We start from the raw sequence: 16731 nt of genomic DNA on the forward strand, positions 1-16731 counted from the left end.
AGATTCAAAGATTCTACAAGAAATTGATGTAAAGGGTATTGGGTGGAAAATTTGTGGATTACTTCTACTACTCTTCTTGTAGACAGGTGTGACCCATGCTTTCTTCAGCTACTAGGCATGATTTTTTGTTTGAGGAATGTGCAGTTGATTATAGTTAAAAAAGAAACTAACTCAACTGCAAATTTAGTGTAGAATCAGACTTGTGGGACACATGAGTAGTTTTTGTCTGTTTGTTGACTGTGATGGATTGATTTGGTTTTTCAGAATTGATATTGTTGTTACTATTAGCACTAGCATTATTGATTTATGTTGGTAATATAACTTCTTTTCCCCTTAGATAGTGAAACTGTAGAAACAGCAGTTCCAAAATGTCGAAACGACCAGCAGAGGATGCTGGTACGAGCAACCAGCCACCAATAAAGAAAGTCCAGTTTGAACCAATTCGTATAGGACCAATATCAACTTTGGAAGAAATGGACATGAAAGTTCTCCAGTTCCAGAACAAGAAGCTAGCACAGGTAACTTGTTGGATGGTACCTTAGTATGAATGACATTAACTATTTTTCTTATGTAAAACAGGTATTTATACATCAGTTTCAATTATGTGTAAATGACATACATATTATATATAAAAACAAAGATGAGGTGACTTACCGAACAAAAGCGCTGGCAGGTCGATAGACACACAAACAAACACAAACATACACACAAAATTCAAGCTTTCACAACAAACTGTTGCCTCATCAGGAAAGAGGGAAGGAGAGGGGAAGACGAAAGGAAGTGGGTTTTAAGGGAGAGGGTAAGGAGTCATTCCAATCCCGGGAGCGGAAAGACTTACCTTAGGGGGAAAAAAGGACAGGTATACACTCGCGCACACACACACACATCCATCCACACATACAGACACAAGCAGACATATTTAAATATGTAAATATGTAAGGTAAGTCTCCCTTAAAACCCACTTCCTTTCGTCTTCCCCTCTCCTTCCCTCTTTCCTGATGAGGCAACAGTTTGTTGCGAAAGCTTGAATTTTGTGTGTATGTTTGTGTGCCTATCGACCTGCCAGCGCTTTTGTTCGGTAAGTCACCTCATCTTTGTTTTTATATATAATTTTTATATATAATATAATATATATATATAATTTTTCCCACGTGGAATGTTTCCTTCTATTATATTGACATACATATTAACTCTACATGACAAGCGTTGTGCGTACATTCTCTCTGTCCCCCCTTATAATATGAATATACTTACTTTCCTCTGCTCTACTGTTATTCAGCGTCTGGAGCAGCGCCACCGCATAGAAGCTGAATTACGGCAAAGGATAGAACAACTTGAAAAAAGGCAAACTCAAGATGACGCTGTGCTTAATGTTGTGAATCGTTATTGGAACCAGCTTAATGAAGACATCCGTGTTCTGTTGCAGCGGTTTGATGCAGAAACGGCTGATGAATCAGAAAATCGGAGTATGTCTTTTTAAATATGTATATATTTCCCTCTATTTTATATATATATATATATATATATATATATATAAAAATTGTAAAGGAATCTTGAAGATTACTATATATATGGAATGGGTGCATTGTATGCGATGGGGATCCCAAAAATAAGTGGATTTGTAGAAAGTATTTATTTTATTGTTTTCCAAATGCAGCCTCAATCTTCTATAAGTACTCTCCATTAGTGTTAATGCATTTGTCCAAATGTTGATTTCAGTGTTGGAAGCACCTGTTAAATTCATCCTTTTTGATACCTGCTGGCACCTTCATGACATTGCATTTTATGTCTTCAACATCGGCAAAATGCTTCCCTTTAAACTCTTTTTCATCCTTGAGAGCAGGAAGAAAACCAAGGGTGCTAAATCTGACAAATAGGGTGTGTGAATCAAGGTAATCATCTATGTCGAGACCAAAAACTGACTCACGCAGAGAGCTGTGTGCACAGGAGTGTTGTTGTTATGTGGGAACTACTAGCCAGAATTCCACAAAGCCGCATATTTTTGTGTCAAACTCCATTGTAGCCTTTTCACAACCTCCAAATAGAATTGTTGGTCTACTGACCGGTTTTGAGGAACAAATTCTGAGTGCACAATCTGTTAGATATAAAAAAACAGATCATAATCATCTTCACATTCGATTTGATGTGGCAAGCTTTATTTGTATGAAGTGAACCAGTTGATTTTTGTTTACTTTCTGGATCCTACCCATAGCACTATGATTTTTAATCTGTGGTTTTGTTGAAAAAATTTGGATTATCTTTGAATGTGTCCTACATTTCATGACATGCTTGAATGTGATGTTCCCTTTGATTCCTGCTGAGAAGTCTTGGTAAGAACTTTGATGCCACTCTTCACATCCCCAAATCAATAGTCAAAATGCTCTGAGTTGAGCTCCAGGACAACCTGGATAAGTTCTGGTGTTGGTTGATTATCCTGCCTTGATCATGTCATGGATTTTGCCCATGTTGCATTTGCTTTGAGCAGTTGGAGGACAACTGGAATGGGGCTGATCTTCAATGGCCATTTCTCCCTTTTTAAACTGAAAAATCTATTCACACACTTGAATTTTACTAAAAGCATGCTCTTTGTTAGCTGTTTGTATCACAACAGCAGTGTATGCTGCATTCTTGTAAGTAAAAACAAAATTTTGCAGACACACGTTGTTCATAAGAAAGAGATATTTTCTTGTGTCATATCTGCACTGTATGCACACTTGTAGAACTGCCGGAGAAACCACATTAGTCACTGTTGGCTGACACCACATAGCAAGAGTGACTCAGGAGGGGTCCTACAACAGCCTTCCGGCGGCGCAAACTTGTATTACAAGTACATGATGTGCAGCTTTAAGATTCCAGTTATTTTTGTGTCCTCCTCATATATAAGGTAACATATTACTTTCCGTTGAAAGAATTAACGTAACAACAATTGACTGCGGTTGCATGATTACTTTCTTTGAATGCTCGTGTTTTTTTGATTCTGAGCATCAAGTTATCCTCTCAATGCTACTGTAATTTGACTTTCTGTTTTTGTATAATGACTAAACTTTTTTATACCTCATTGTGTCAAAAACATCAAGTACTGGAATAAAAGCTACAGAAAGTTCTGAAACAGAATTCTGAGGTAATGAAATAGATAGTAACTGTATAGTGTTGGTATCCTGCACTTTCCCCATGGAGTGGGAGGAGGGGTACCCTTGCCCCTTCTCCACAGGAAACTGAGAAGTGGACCAAAATTATGAAAATGGTGTTGCACTGAATCTGAAGTTCCCACAGTCACAAGTATCGCACTCCATACTATTGTTCTATTGCTGCATGAATTACATATGTTACCTCTGAGGCAGTTCCCCAAATGAAAATGAACTCTGTGAGATAAGCAGTGAGCTCATCTACATCTTTACTATTTGCTCATCCATATCAGCAACATTTCTGGTTTTGCCTCGGTTTTTCCCACTTCAACACTGGAGGCTGTTGTAACCACTGAACAGTTGTGAATATTACTAATAATGCTTACAAAAAGTTGATGTTATGAGTCAGGGTTTTTCTGCTTTTTATTTTACATGACATTGGTATTTTGCAGCTATGTTAATCACTTATATTTCTTTTTCAGACCATCTCAATTCCTTGAAGGATTACAAACCTGACAAGTAGTTATGTTATTTTATGCAAAGCTGCTAGGAAATACATGTATGCCTTACAGTGTGTTAATTAGGCGTATGCTTTGTATTATTAGTACATAAACATCATTTTTCATATGCTTATATTTATAATACTTTAATAAACAAAAAACATGTATAGATAATGTTTTATGTTTAACGTTAGCAGTTTTTAATGTGAGAGACTGTTGCAATATTTTATCCTCCAGTCTTTTATTTTCCACTAACAGTACAGTCAGAATGTAGCTCGCTATTTGTTCTGACAAAAATATCTCTGTCAACAATTCTGAGCAATTGACACCCACTGTCCTCTGTAAGTGCTGTAGGGGACATATCACCTCACAAGTCATCTCTTATAAGTTGTAAATATTGTATGACTTTTGCTGGATTCAGTATGTGTAGTTCCACTATTTCTTTTTGTATGTTTTCTAGTGAAGAGATTACTAGATTGGGTTTGCATTCTAGTTTGATGATTAATGATGTTAACTGGATCAGATTTCTATGTACTGTAATCTGTACAGCCAATTGTTGTGTCCTTCAGTCTGTGCTGTTGGTGTAGCCCCTAACCTGTATAGCTTTTCCATCTCCTAAGTTCATTCCTTTATTGGATGTTAGAGTAAGTACTGTTTACTTGAAACAGTTTAATGTCACTTTCATAGTTACTGTGGCCTTATTGACTTGAGCAATTCTCTCTGCTCTGTTTCTATATCTACAGGGTGTCCCACACAAAACTGGTACGCCTCACATCAGATATTCAAGTAACAAAGAACTGACTAAAATGGATAGATAACAGTAAAGTTAAAAAAAAAAAAAAAAAAAAATCTAGCTACTTGAGTTTGAGTACTTTCTTCCATTTGTAGCTGTTCACACACTGATAAATTATTCTGTCACTCTTTATAGAACTAGTTAATAATTCAAATATTTAACAAGAAAACAAAAACTGTTCGACAATATTGCAAAAATAATTTGCATTTCTGTTGTGAAGTACAACAAATAACTTTGATATTTCAGCAAACTGGAGAGTAGATATGAAACTTCCAGGCAGAGTAAAACTGGGTGCCAGACTGAGACTCTAACTCGAGACCTTTGCCTTTCACGGGCAAGTGCTCTAGAGCACTTGCCCGCGAAAGGCAAAGGTCCCGAGTCTCGGTCCGACACACAGTTTTAATCTGCAGGAAGTTTCATATCAGCACACACTCCTCTGCAGAGTGAAAATGTCATTCTGGAAACATCCCCAAGGCTGTGGCTAAGCCATGTCTCCGCAGTACCCTTTCTTATCAGGAGTGCTAGTTCTACAAGGTTCTCAGGAGAGCTTCTGTAAAGTTTGGAAGGTAGGAGATGAGGTACTGGCAGAAGTAAAGCTGTGAGTACGGGGCGTGAGTCTTGCTTGGGTAGCTCAGTTGGTAGAGCACTTGCCCACGTAAGGCAGAGGTCCCGAGTTCGAGTCTCGGTCTGGCACACAGATTTAATCTTCCAGGAAGTTTCATATCAGCGCACACTCTGCTGCAGAGTGAAAATGTCAATCTGGGGCCTGTATTTCACATTTGCACAGCACCGCCTTTACCACTACACTGTGAGCAGATACAGCACCAGAATAACTTTAGCACAAGACAACACTTCTTCCTGGTGCTTCATCTTGTGACATTGTGAGTTCGTGCAGATAGTGAGACTTGGTCTCTGTAGTGACCGGTTTTAAGTCAGATGTGTGTACAAAGAAATATTCTCCAAATTAACTGTTAAAGATTTATCAGTTACGTAATATAACCGTTCCTCATTTTTACCATGAAAATACAGTAATTCAAAATATGAAGAGTGCTATAAATACAAGGTGTGTCTGAAAAGTTTGACGATTGGTCCCAGAAAATAAATGAAACAAGAATTACAAGCAAAATAACTTCATTGGCCTTCAAAGTATTCACTATTAGCTACAAAGCACCTTTGATATTGGTTGTAAAGCTGTTGGAAACTGACGGGAAATGCTTCTTGTGGAATCGCTTGCAGGGCCTTGGTCATGTGTTGTTGGATAGCTGGTATGTCTATGAATTTTTGTGAACAACAGTGCTTACACTGTCTTTGCTTATCTTCAACCCTTCTGCTCTCATTCTCAAAGACATTTGACAGTCATCTACAAGCATCCATCACACTCGTGTCATTGCAAAACTGGACCAGTGTGTTAACATGAAGTTTTGCTTCAAATTAAGAAATTAGGGAAGGAGGTGATGGAGACTTACGGAACAGTGTTGAAGGTGTGTGTGTGTGTGTGTGTGGGGGGGGGGGGGGGCTTAACCACTGTATAATAAATGCAGGTGCAAAAGAGAATAGGGTCTCATGAATTCTTCCATTTCAGTATGCTAACAGCGATGAGCTTGCATTACTGATCTAGACATTGTCACCTCAAAATACACAATGTATACAGAGTGAGAATCAGGAATGGCATTAAAAAGAAGTAACACTGTCCTCCTGCTCTTGCAGTAATTTAAACTAAACTATTTGTCATAACCCAACTATCATCTGTGATTAAAAAACATGTTTTAAGTAATTTTCTACAAGATCTCATGGATTAACCTGGCTGTTTGCCTAATGTTACTGCACTTTTAACTAAACTACTTACCCACAGTAGTTTAATGTGGTCTATTTTGTTCCAACATAATCCCAGAAACCCTTAGAAAAGTAGAACTCTTGTCTCGCAGACCATAATTGTTTTTCTGCTGCTTGTGGTAATGTAATCTATCATGATTCAGCCCAAGCATTCCTTCAGAAAATTCTATTTAGAACAAATGCAGTGAACAAGTGTCTTAACTCTGCAGGTAACAACTATCTGTGCTTAGCCAGCTGAAGACTTCGTGCTTTTGTGAATTTGAATGAGAACATGTGAGAGTATGGATAAGAGTTCTGTAAGTTCACAGTCAGCCAACTAAATGTGTGTGCTGCAAATTGATTCTCTCATCAGTTCCTATTGTTGCTGCTAAAGGAGCTTTGGCAGCTGATGTAATCGTCATTGGCTACACAAAATGAATGAAACATGTCATCTTGAATTAAGAGAATGCTGTGACAGCATACCAACATTTACCATCTGTTAGAGGAGAAATGTACGACTTCATTTTTAATTCCAAAAGTGTGAACTCACTGAAGCTTGTTGTCCAGTGCATGTAACACCAAATTTATGATTGATCCCAAGAGGATAAGTGAATTTAGGACTCTTTTTAACTCTTGTACCAGATACTTTCTGTTCCTTCACTGTTATAATAATGTGATGTATAGGCATACTGATAGTCTTTTTCTTACTGGATATTGGAGATGAAATATCCCGGATGTCTTCTAATTTGGATTATGGCAAGCAACTGATATAATTCAAATTAATGACTAGGTTAAATGGTTAGGGCTTGATCTTTGCAACACATTGCACACACGTCAGGTGCCACAGACCTGTGGTTCCTGTTACTGTGATTTCTTAGCATAGCCCAATGTGTTCAGTGCATTAAAGTGTAACAGCAAATCTAATGCAGCATTCATAATATGTTCCTTTCAACTTATTAACTGCTGACACAAAAGTCTCATAAATTGTTGTGTGTGATAGCTTTCATCATTTTTGATTAGCGTAACTTCAAGCGTTGCATTATTCTGTAATACTTTTAGTATGTAACATAAAATACCGAAAAAGTAAGACATGTGGTGTAATATACTACTGATAGATATACTGTTTATGTCCATACAGTGCATGTTTCTAGATGTAATCCACCCATAGAGCTGTGCAACACATTAACTATAGTGAGAAGAAGAGGGAGAAGAAAAGTTTCACAAACTAAATTGAATAATGTTGAACTAAAAGAGTGAGAGAGGAGTTGTTTGCACCTGTACCAACCACCACTGTGTTACTCCTGTTACTAATTATTTATGAGATATTGCTGAGTGTGATCTTTATCTTCAGATGTTATATAGTAGGTGCTTCATTTCCATCACGGTCTGCCACGCCTGCTAGAAATAAAGTATGAAGAAATGCATGTAGGCGCATACTTTGGCACAGCAAGTAGTTTTCATCAGCTGTGGGAGAAAAATAGCTTTCTCAAGTAATTATTAGCTGTTTTAACGTTTGCTCTTATAGTGTCTGGGAAAACACATGTGAAACTTAGAAGAGTAAAATCATGTGTGGTGAGTCCCCATCTGCAATAAGAACAATCTTGAAATAAAGGACCAGTGTTTATAAAACACTTTTTTTCACCAATTAGTTGTGGTAACCACATCATGTGCCGTCTTGTAGTATTCTTAACTTATATGTCTATGGTGACATACTGAACTGTTTACAACGGAGTATACTTATGACAACTGTTACTTACAGATGAGAATGAGGCCACAACTTCCTTCTTGATGCAGTTATCGACATGGGACAAAGAAGAGTTGGATGAGAAGCTAGCAAATCGTGTTCAAGTTTCTAAGAGGGCAGTTGCGAAAGTGATCCAGGCCTTTGATCGACTCATGCAACGCAATGAAAAAATCACATTGGCTCTTAAAGGCGAACTCGATGGAGGTTATTGGAATCTTCTCCCATCTTGTGATCAGTGTATGCTTGCTTTTTTTCATTTTTAGTTTCTATACTTTAAATGCTTTATTTTTGATCACTGTTAATATTATTTACTGCACATAACAGTAGTAAAATTATGTAATAGCTTATGAGTTTGTAAAACATGTGCACAACTTTGTAGTTTGACAATGAAGTAGTACTGGATAAATTAAGTTGGAATCAGTAATATGTCACTTGGTGCACATAACAATTTTGATTGTAATAAATGGAATAGATAAATAGGTGCAAAAACATCTTACTTTAAGTGCTTCAATATTAAATACAGAGCAAGAAGCGGGAGACAAGTGTGTGTTTTTGGACTCGAGGTAGTCAAAGTTTTAGATGTATAAATTTCATTATATTTATCATCAGCAGAAGATGCTTTCTTAGCAGTTACGATAATCTGTGTATATTAGTACTTTCAGTTGATTTGCTTTCCCTTTTAAAAACTACAATTTATCTCCTAGCTTCTGGGTATCAGGGTATGAAGATTTACATTGGGCCATAGAGATTGAAATTAAAATGTCCAAATAGTTCTTCAGAGCTAAAACAATCATGAGCCAGTAATGCTTTGGATGATGTCGCCAAGATAACACTAATATTAACGACGCATTGGGTCAATCCAAAACACAAAATATGTGCGTGATACACAAGAACCTTGTTGCGTGTGCTGTATTTTATCCTCTGTTCATTATATATTACGTACTTACTTTATCCTGTTGCTTACAGTGATCATTTGCAGTGTCACTGAATATAGATTAAGAAGTAGTGCACCAAAGACTTAGAACTGAAAATGGAAATTGATGATTAAATGTGTGTTATCAATTGGAGCCTGACCCTTGTGCTCTGTGCTGAAATTTTCAGCTTTGCCAATGTTGTCTCACCTTCTTAGCCTTAATCAATGCCATTAAGTCAGAGTGAAAGTATTAATGATCACTTACTATTCAATCCACCCTCTTTCACTTGATCAGTAATAAAATTTTTGCAAAATATAAATCGATAAAAAATTTTGTTTTTATTTTTAGTTTAGTTTATTTGTTGTACTGACTTTGACTAAATGAACGAAACTATTTGACTTATGTGACAAGTACTCCATGCAGAGTTAAAATATTATATCAGCAGAAATTTTTTTGATGGCGGCTGTGGTCGTCTAGCAGGTAGAGCACTAGACAATGGCCATGGGGCCTCCAGGATGACCCCAGGACCACTCAGGCTGCTATTACATTGAGTGTTGGTGAGCTTTCCCAGTGGCGAAAGATGATCAGGGCAATGGGCTTACCACCCTCCCACTCCTAGTACCATGGCAGTTGAATGGTGTTCTCTACATGCTGGAAAAATTTTGTTAGTTTAACTCTGGCAAGAAAAGCTGAGATGATGGACTTTGTTTCTATCAAAATTAGAGTCACCTTGTAACTGCAATTTAACCTCATTAAATTCAGTGGATCATTAAATTCAGTGAATAAATCTGTTAGATAAGCTGTGTGTGTTTTTCCCGTGATAAAATTTTCTTTCCAACTTGTATTTTTAGGATCCAGAGACTTAAAAACAGTCTCAAAAAGTGAGATAAATCTTGTGAAGCATAGCCTTTTGACAGCCGTACTTCAGTATGAAGGACTAACCAATCAAAGTTATTGTCTTTTTCTTCGCATAACTATGTAAATAAACTAGAATTCAATGCATTGCTTAGAAATTTGTGTACATGAAAAATTGAAAAAGGTTGCTGCACTCAACCATTTGGTTTAGCAACTAAATGGTGTTGATGAATGATGCTGTGTCTTATAAACATCCCAAGTACATTTTGTTTTAAATGGCTCGTAAATCTATGATAGCTCCCAAACATGACAGGTGCTCCATCTGCTGCCACTGATAATATATTTGATAAAGGCATCACATTTCCTATTCAATGATTTTCCAAAATATTAATTATTGAATCACCTTTAGTGTTGTTGTCGCACCTCTCATGCAGAACAGTTCTTCATGGATTTCTGGGTCCATAACAAAATGTACATATGCCAATAATAATGCTTTATTACCAGGTAAAGTTGTCATGTCCAGTTACATGGAGAACTAAATTACTTGCAAGGAACTACACAAGATGCTTTCAATATCATAACTCAATAGCATAACTTCTGTATCACAATTCATATCAATACATGGTGGAGGGTACCCTGTACCACTATTAGTCATTCCTTTTCCTGTTCCACTCACAAATAGAGCAAGGGAAAAAGACTGTCTGTATGCCTCTGTATGAGCCCTAATTTCTCGTATCTTACATCCATGGTCCTTATGCGAAATGTTTGTTGGCATCAGTAGAATCGTTTGGTGGTCACTATCAAGTGCCTGTTCTCTAAATTTTGTCAGCAGTGTTCCTCAAAAAGAATGTTGCCTTCCCATTTGAGTTCCCAAAGCACCTCTGTAACACTTGCGTGTTATTCAAACCTACACGCAACAAATCTTGCTGCCCCTTTCCAAATTGCTTTGATAAGTGCTCCTTTAATCTGTCCTGGTGCGGATCCCAAACATTTGATCGGTACTCAAGAATAGGTTGCACTAGCATTTAATAGTAGTCTCCTTCACAGATAAACCACACTTTCCTAAAATTTTCCCAAGAAACCAAAGTAGACCATTTGCCTTCCCTATCACAATCCTCACATGCTTGTTCCATTTCATATTGCTTTGCAATGCTACACCTAGGTATTTAAATGATGTGACTGTGTTAAGCAGGACAATACTAATGCTGTATCTGAACATTATGGGCTTGATTTTCATACTCATCCACATAAACTTACATTTTCCTAAATTTAAAGCTAACTACTCATCCACATAAACTTACATTTTCCTAAATTTAAAGCTAACTGTCATTGATCGCACCAACTAGGAATTTTGTGCAAGTCGTCTTGTATCACCCTACAGTCACTCATCGTCCCAATCTTCCCGTACACAAAAGCATCATTAGCTAACAGTTGTAGATAGCTGCCCAACCTGTCTGCCAGATCATTTATGTACTTAGCAAATAGTAGAGTCACTGTGACGATACCCTATACCCTTGTCCATGACGAACACTCACCATCAAGGACAAGATACTGGGTCTTCGACTATTCGCATATCTGGGAACCTATTCCGTATGCTTGTACCTTCATTAAAAGTCTGCAGTGGTGTACTGTGCCAAATGATTTTCGGAAATCTAGAAATGTGGACTCTGCCTGTTGTCTTTAATCCATAGTTCGCATTATATCATGTGAGAAAAGAGCAAGCTTAGTTTCATGTGAATGGTGTTTTTTAAAACCGTGCTGATTCACGGACATAAATTTGTGTGTCTGTTCTTTTACCCTGCGTACATCCAAGAGTCACCTGAATTTTTTTCCAGTTCCTTGGGACTTTGCACTGGGTGAGAGATTCACGATAAATGCAAGCTAAGTAAGGGATCAGTGTTGTAGAGTACTCGTTGTAAAACAGTTGGGATTTCACTTATGTTTTCATTTCTTATATTTGTTTCTCTAGGCCAGAGATGCTTCTTACTACCACATAGCCGAAAGCATAGTGCTCACAATACTAATTAAAATATCTATTCTCCGCTCTTTTCTAAGATACTGATCTCTGTTGACACTCACATGCTGACTTTGAATGTATCTGATCCACAGAGCATTGTTTCTATCTTACTGCTCTCTCTTGATAATTAGCATCTTAAATTTTCTTTGTTGTGATTGGGGCCCTGCTTTTGTGCTTGTTTCTTTGCTACAAACAAGCAACATTGTAATATCATCTGTTGTGTGTGCAAAAGAAAGGTAGGTCTACTGTTGACATGTCATTAGTATTATTTGTTACCTGTCTGAAATTCATCCGACATTAAATACTGTGCTTGGTCTTACAAATGGTTATTTTTATAGAGAATGCAAATAACAATTTAATGATTTTGTAGCTAGCTGGATGAGACCTCTTGCATATAAATCTCATTTCACAATGTTGAAGATGTTTTGTATTATCTAAAAAGCACATGTAGACAGGTACAGTGTATTCACAAAACTTTATTGGCAATACCTATTCTCTGTTATACACTGGACTTGCATTCGGAAGGACGACGGTTCGATCCCGCGTCCGGCCATCCTGATTTAGGTTTTCCGTGATTTCCCTAAATCACTCCAGGCAAATGCCGGGATGGTTCCTCTGAAAGGGCACGGCCGACTTCCTTCCCCATCCTTCCCTAATCTGATGAGACCAATGACCACGCTGTCTGGTCTCCTTCCCCAAACCAACCAACCTATTCTCTGTTATCTCAACCAGGTGTAAATCTACGTTGCCCTTTAAGTATAGATTGTAGGATTTCAGTTTTTGTTGAACAGTTTGAAGCTTAACTTTACCAATGAAAAATATTTGGACAACGGTTCTGTAATCTGAACTTTGATCCTTACTTTCCTTACCCTTGTTGATGTACAAGGGAATATTTGCATAGACAGAATGGCAGATGGGCCGAGCCCTACTATGAACATAATGATTTTTGAATACTTTTCCATAATATCAACAGGCCTGATCTAATTGATTTTGAGAGATATAACTTGTGTGTCTTGTTGATAGGCTGCTATGACTATTTTTTATCATCATCAAAAAATATTTCTTTTCCATGAATAAATTTTGAGCAATCGATTTTTGTGCTTATATTTTGGCATCTTTGCCCAGATCACATGTAGAGGGTGTTGATTGTATACTGAACTGAAGTTAGGTTATCAGTGTGGCTCGCAGGAAGGGTTGGCATTCACAATAAACAATAAATGGGTGAAGTAAATCAGCCAGTGATATGCAATGTGAAGTTACCTGAAAATCCTTAGTTCAGGGTACTGTTCTGCTTTGAATGAATTTGCTTGGTGAAATATATCAAGAGCACTGTCACATATTAAAAAAACATTTTAATGTTAACTTGTGATTCCAGCATTCAGAGTGAAAAATTAATTGCACATACACAAAGCGGTGATGTTTTACATTTGGTAGTCGAGGAAAAGCCTGAACTTATATTGCAGAGGCAGTTAGAAATCTTTAATAACAATTTTGTCATGGATTGCATGTGGAGAGGCTCGACCCCAATTAAGTGTAAATGAAAGCATTGTCTGTTCTGATCACTAAGTATTTGAATTCTGATATGGTCATCTTCAGTTTGTAATGAACAAAAATTACATTAGTCTCTCGGTTACAGAGGAGCAAGAATGACATTTGATAGCAGCAAGCTTAATGGCTGGCAAATTGTTTTACCACTAGAGGGAAAAAAATTGCATTTGTGATACATGATAATAATGACTGCATGTGCTTGCCACTGTATGTGTGTCACTGTGTCTCACTTCTTGTCATAAATTAACAAACAACGGAGCTGATCCTCCTTGGTACACAAAACGGGTCAGAACACTGTTGTAGAAACAACGAAACAAACATGCCAAATTTTAACAAATACAAAATCCCCAAGATTGGTGCTCTATTATAGAAGCTCCAAATTTAGCACGGACTTCAATGCGAGATGCTTGTAACAGTTTCCACAAAAAACTGTCTCGAGACCTGGCAGAAAATCCAAAGAGATTCTGGCCATATGCGAAGTATGTTAGCTGCAAGGAAGAATCAGTGCCTTCTCTCCGCAATAGCAATGGAGATACTATCGAAGACAGTGCTGCCAAAGCAGAGTTACTGAACACAGCCTTCCAAAATGCCTTCACAAAGAAGACAAAGTAAATATTCCAGAATTCCAATCAAGAACAGCTGCCAACATGAGTAACATAGAAGTAAATATCCTCGGGGCAGTGAAACTACTTAAATCACTTAATAAAAGCAAGTCTTCTGGTCCAGGCTGTATACCAATTAGCTTCCTTTCAGAGTATGCTGATGTATTAACTCCATACTTAACAATCATATACAACCATTCGCTCAATGAAAGATCTGTAACCAAAGACTGGAAAGTAGCACAGGTCACACCAATATTCAAGAAAGGTAATAGGAGTAATCCACTTAATTACAGGCCCATATCATTAACACTGATATGCAGCAGGTATCTGGAACCTATATTGTGTTCGAACATTATGAATTACCACGAAGAAAATGGTCTGTTGACACACAGTCAACATGGGTTTAGAAAAGATCGTTCTTGGAAAACACAACTCGCTCCTTATTCGCATGAAGTGTTTAGTGCTATTGAAAAGGGATTTCAGATAGATTCCGTATTTCTGGATTTCTGGAAGGATTTTGACACTGTACCAAGCAAGCAGCTTGTAGTGAAATTGTGTGCTTATGGAATATCGTCTCAGTTATGTAACTGGATTTTTGACTTCCTGTCAGAGGGATCACAGTTCGTAGTAATTGACGTAAAGTCATAGAGTAAAACAGAAGTGATTTCTGGCATTCCCCAAGGTAGTGTTACAGGCCATTTGCTGTTCCTTATCTATATAAATGATTTGGGAGACAATCTGAACAGCAGTCTCAGGTTGTTTGCAGATGATAATGTCGTTTGTTGACTAATAGTCATGAGAAGACAAAAAACAAAAAAAAAGTATTGCAAAACGATTTAGAAAAGATATCTGAGTGGTGCGAAAATTTGCAGTTGACACTAAATAACAAAAAGTGTGAGGTCATCCACATGACTGCTAAAAGGAATCCCTTAAACTTCAGCTGCACGATAAATCGGTTAAATCTACAGGCTGTAAATTCAACTAAATACCTAGGAATTACAATTACGAACAACTGGAAGGAACAGATAGAAAATGTTCTGGTGAAGGCTAACTAAAGACTGCATTTTATTGGCAGGACACTTAGAAACTGTAACAGATCTACTAAGGAGACTGGCTACACGAGGCTTGTGCGTTCTCTTGTAGCATAGTGCTGCACAGTGTGGGATCCTTACCAGATAGGAATGACGGAGCACATCCAAAAAGTTCAAAGAAGGGCGGTGTGTTCTGTATTATTGGGAAATGTGGGAGAGAGTTACTGAAATGATACAGGATTTGGGCTGGACACCATTAAAACAAATGCATTTTTCGTTGCGGAGGAATCTTCTCACGAAATTTCAGTCACCAGTTTTCTCCTCTGAATGTGAAAGTATTGTGTTGACACTGACCTACATAGAGAGAAACAATCACTGCAGTAAAATAATGGAAATCAGACTCATACGGAAAGATTTAGGTGTGTGTTCTTTCCGCGCGCTATACGCGATTGGAATCTAAATCTACATCTACATCGATACTCTGCAAATCACATTTAAATGCCTGGCAGAGGGTTCATCGAATAATAGAAAATTGTGGCGGTGGTTTGATGAACCCTCTGCCAGGCACTTAAGAGTATCCATGTAGATGTAGATCTTCTACAAGACTAGCAGTATGTGCTATGTCTTCGTAAGATGTGAAAGATGGTGACAATCGTGTGCAGACACGAACAGTATGCAGCATTGCTTTAGTTTGTCACCTTCCGCTTGATAGACTACATACGCCTGTTTTATTACCAGACTTAATGCTGGAAAAAATCATGTGTGCTCCTCACTAACTGCAAGGTGGCTTTTTATTTTTTTTAACCAGGTTTTTGGTTTGGGCCATTAATACATGTAGTGGAATGATAAATAACTGGGATAAATTTTTGTTTTACATGTAATTTTACATCACCTACATTGATCAACAGTGTAATTGGATTAATGGTGCTAGCAGAACACTTTATTGTGTGATTTAAATGACATCTATCTGGTTTCAACTGGTGCCTATGTTGAACTGTGATTGGCAAAGTATTGTAAAAAGAGAGATGTGGAATAGAATTCAAAATTTTAAAGTGCAACACTTTTAGCAACAGTTTTACTTTTAGCAAATGTCCTTTTCTGTCTGATGTAAAGATTGCATGTCTTCACAAGAATTTTGGCCAATGAGTGGCTTTAAAATTCACAAGTCATTACATGTTTTATTATTGAATCTTAATTTCAAAAATGCTGATACAGATAAATAACATGTATGGGCCATATTAACGTTTTTTTCTTAAAATGTTCTCGTTGGTGTGTGTGATAATTCCAAGAGATATGGCTGATCGTTTTACATACATTCATTGACTTAATCACTTGTGGTCCTTGTTTTACACCTGGTGGCACCCAGCACTGCATATTAGCTGCAGTCGCCTGTGTTTGTCAAAGTATGATACATCTCAATAGCATGAAGGCCTGGATTTTGTTTGCATGTCATACAGTGAAACACAAGTGTTTCACCACACTCCTCCCAAATAATCCTGGCATCTTTCCATTGCTGCATGAAACACAATCTTTCTGCTTTTTAACCTCCAAAGAAAATGAAAACAGCAGAAAAGTGATATTTTATAGCTGCTGTTCAATATGTATATATGATAAACAGTCATTTCATGATGTGTTGCTTCGAATTTCCCCGTCTGCAGCTCGTGATCTAGTGGCTAGTGTTGCTGCCTCTGAATCATGGGGTCTCGGGTTCGATTTCCGGCCGGGTTGGGAATTTTTTCTGCCCGGTGACTGGGTGTTTGTGTTGTCATCATCATTTGTGACAGTGGCTA

The 16731-nt window shown here is 37.5% G+C and overlaps 1 protein-coding gene across 3 annotated transcripts in view; it reads left to right on the forward strand.

The window, feature by feature from the left end:
* Positions 1–16731, forward strand: part of LOC124613811 (E3 ubiquitin-protein ligase Bre1) — a 286869-nt gene that overhangs the window by 14059 nt on the left and 256079 nt on the right. For all 3 annotated transcript variants that reach the window (XM_047142534.1, XM_047142541.1, XM_047142548.1), the window contains exons 2-4: positions 338–518; positions 1280–1466; positions 7990–8211. In XM_047142534.1, the coding sequence (XP_046998490.1) occupies positions 369–518; positions 1280–1466; positions 7990–8211 (559 nt within the window). In that variant the 5' untranslated portion in view covers positions 338–368. The remainder of the gene's footprint in view (positions 1–337; positions 519–1279; positions 1467–7989; positions 8212–16731) is intronic.

This window comes from Schistocerca americana, chromosome 1, assembly GCF_021461395.2.
Source record: "Schistocerca americana isolate TAMUIC-IGC-003095 chromosome 1, iqSchAmer2.1, whole genome shotgun sequence".
Classification (NCBI taxonomy): domain Eukaryota; kingdom Metazoa; phylum Arthropoda; class Insecta; order Orthoptera; family Acrididae; genus Schistocerca; species Schistocerca americana.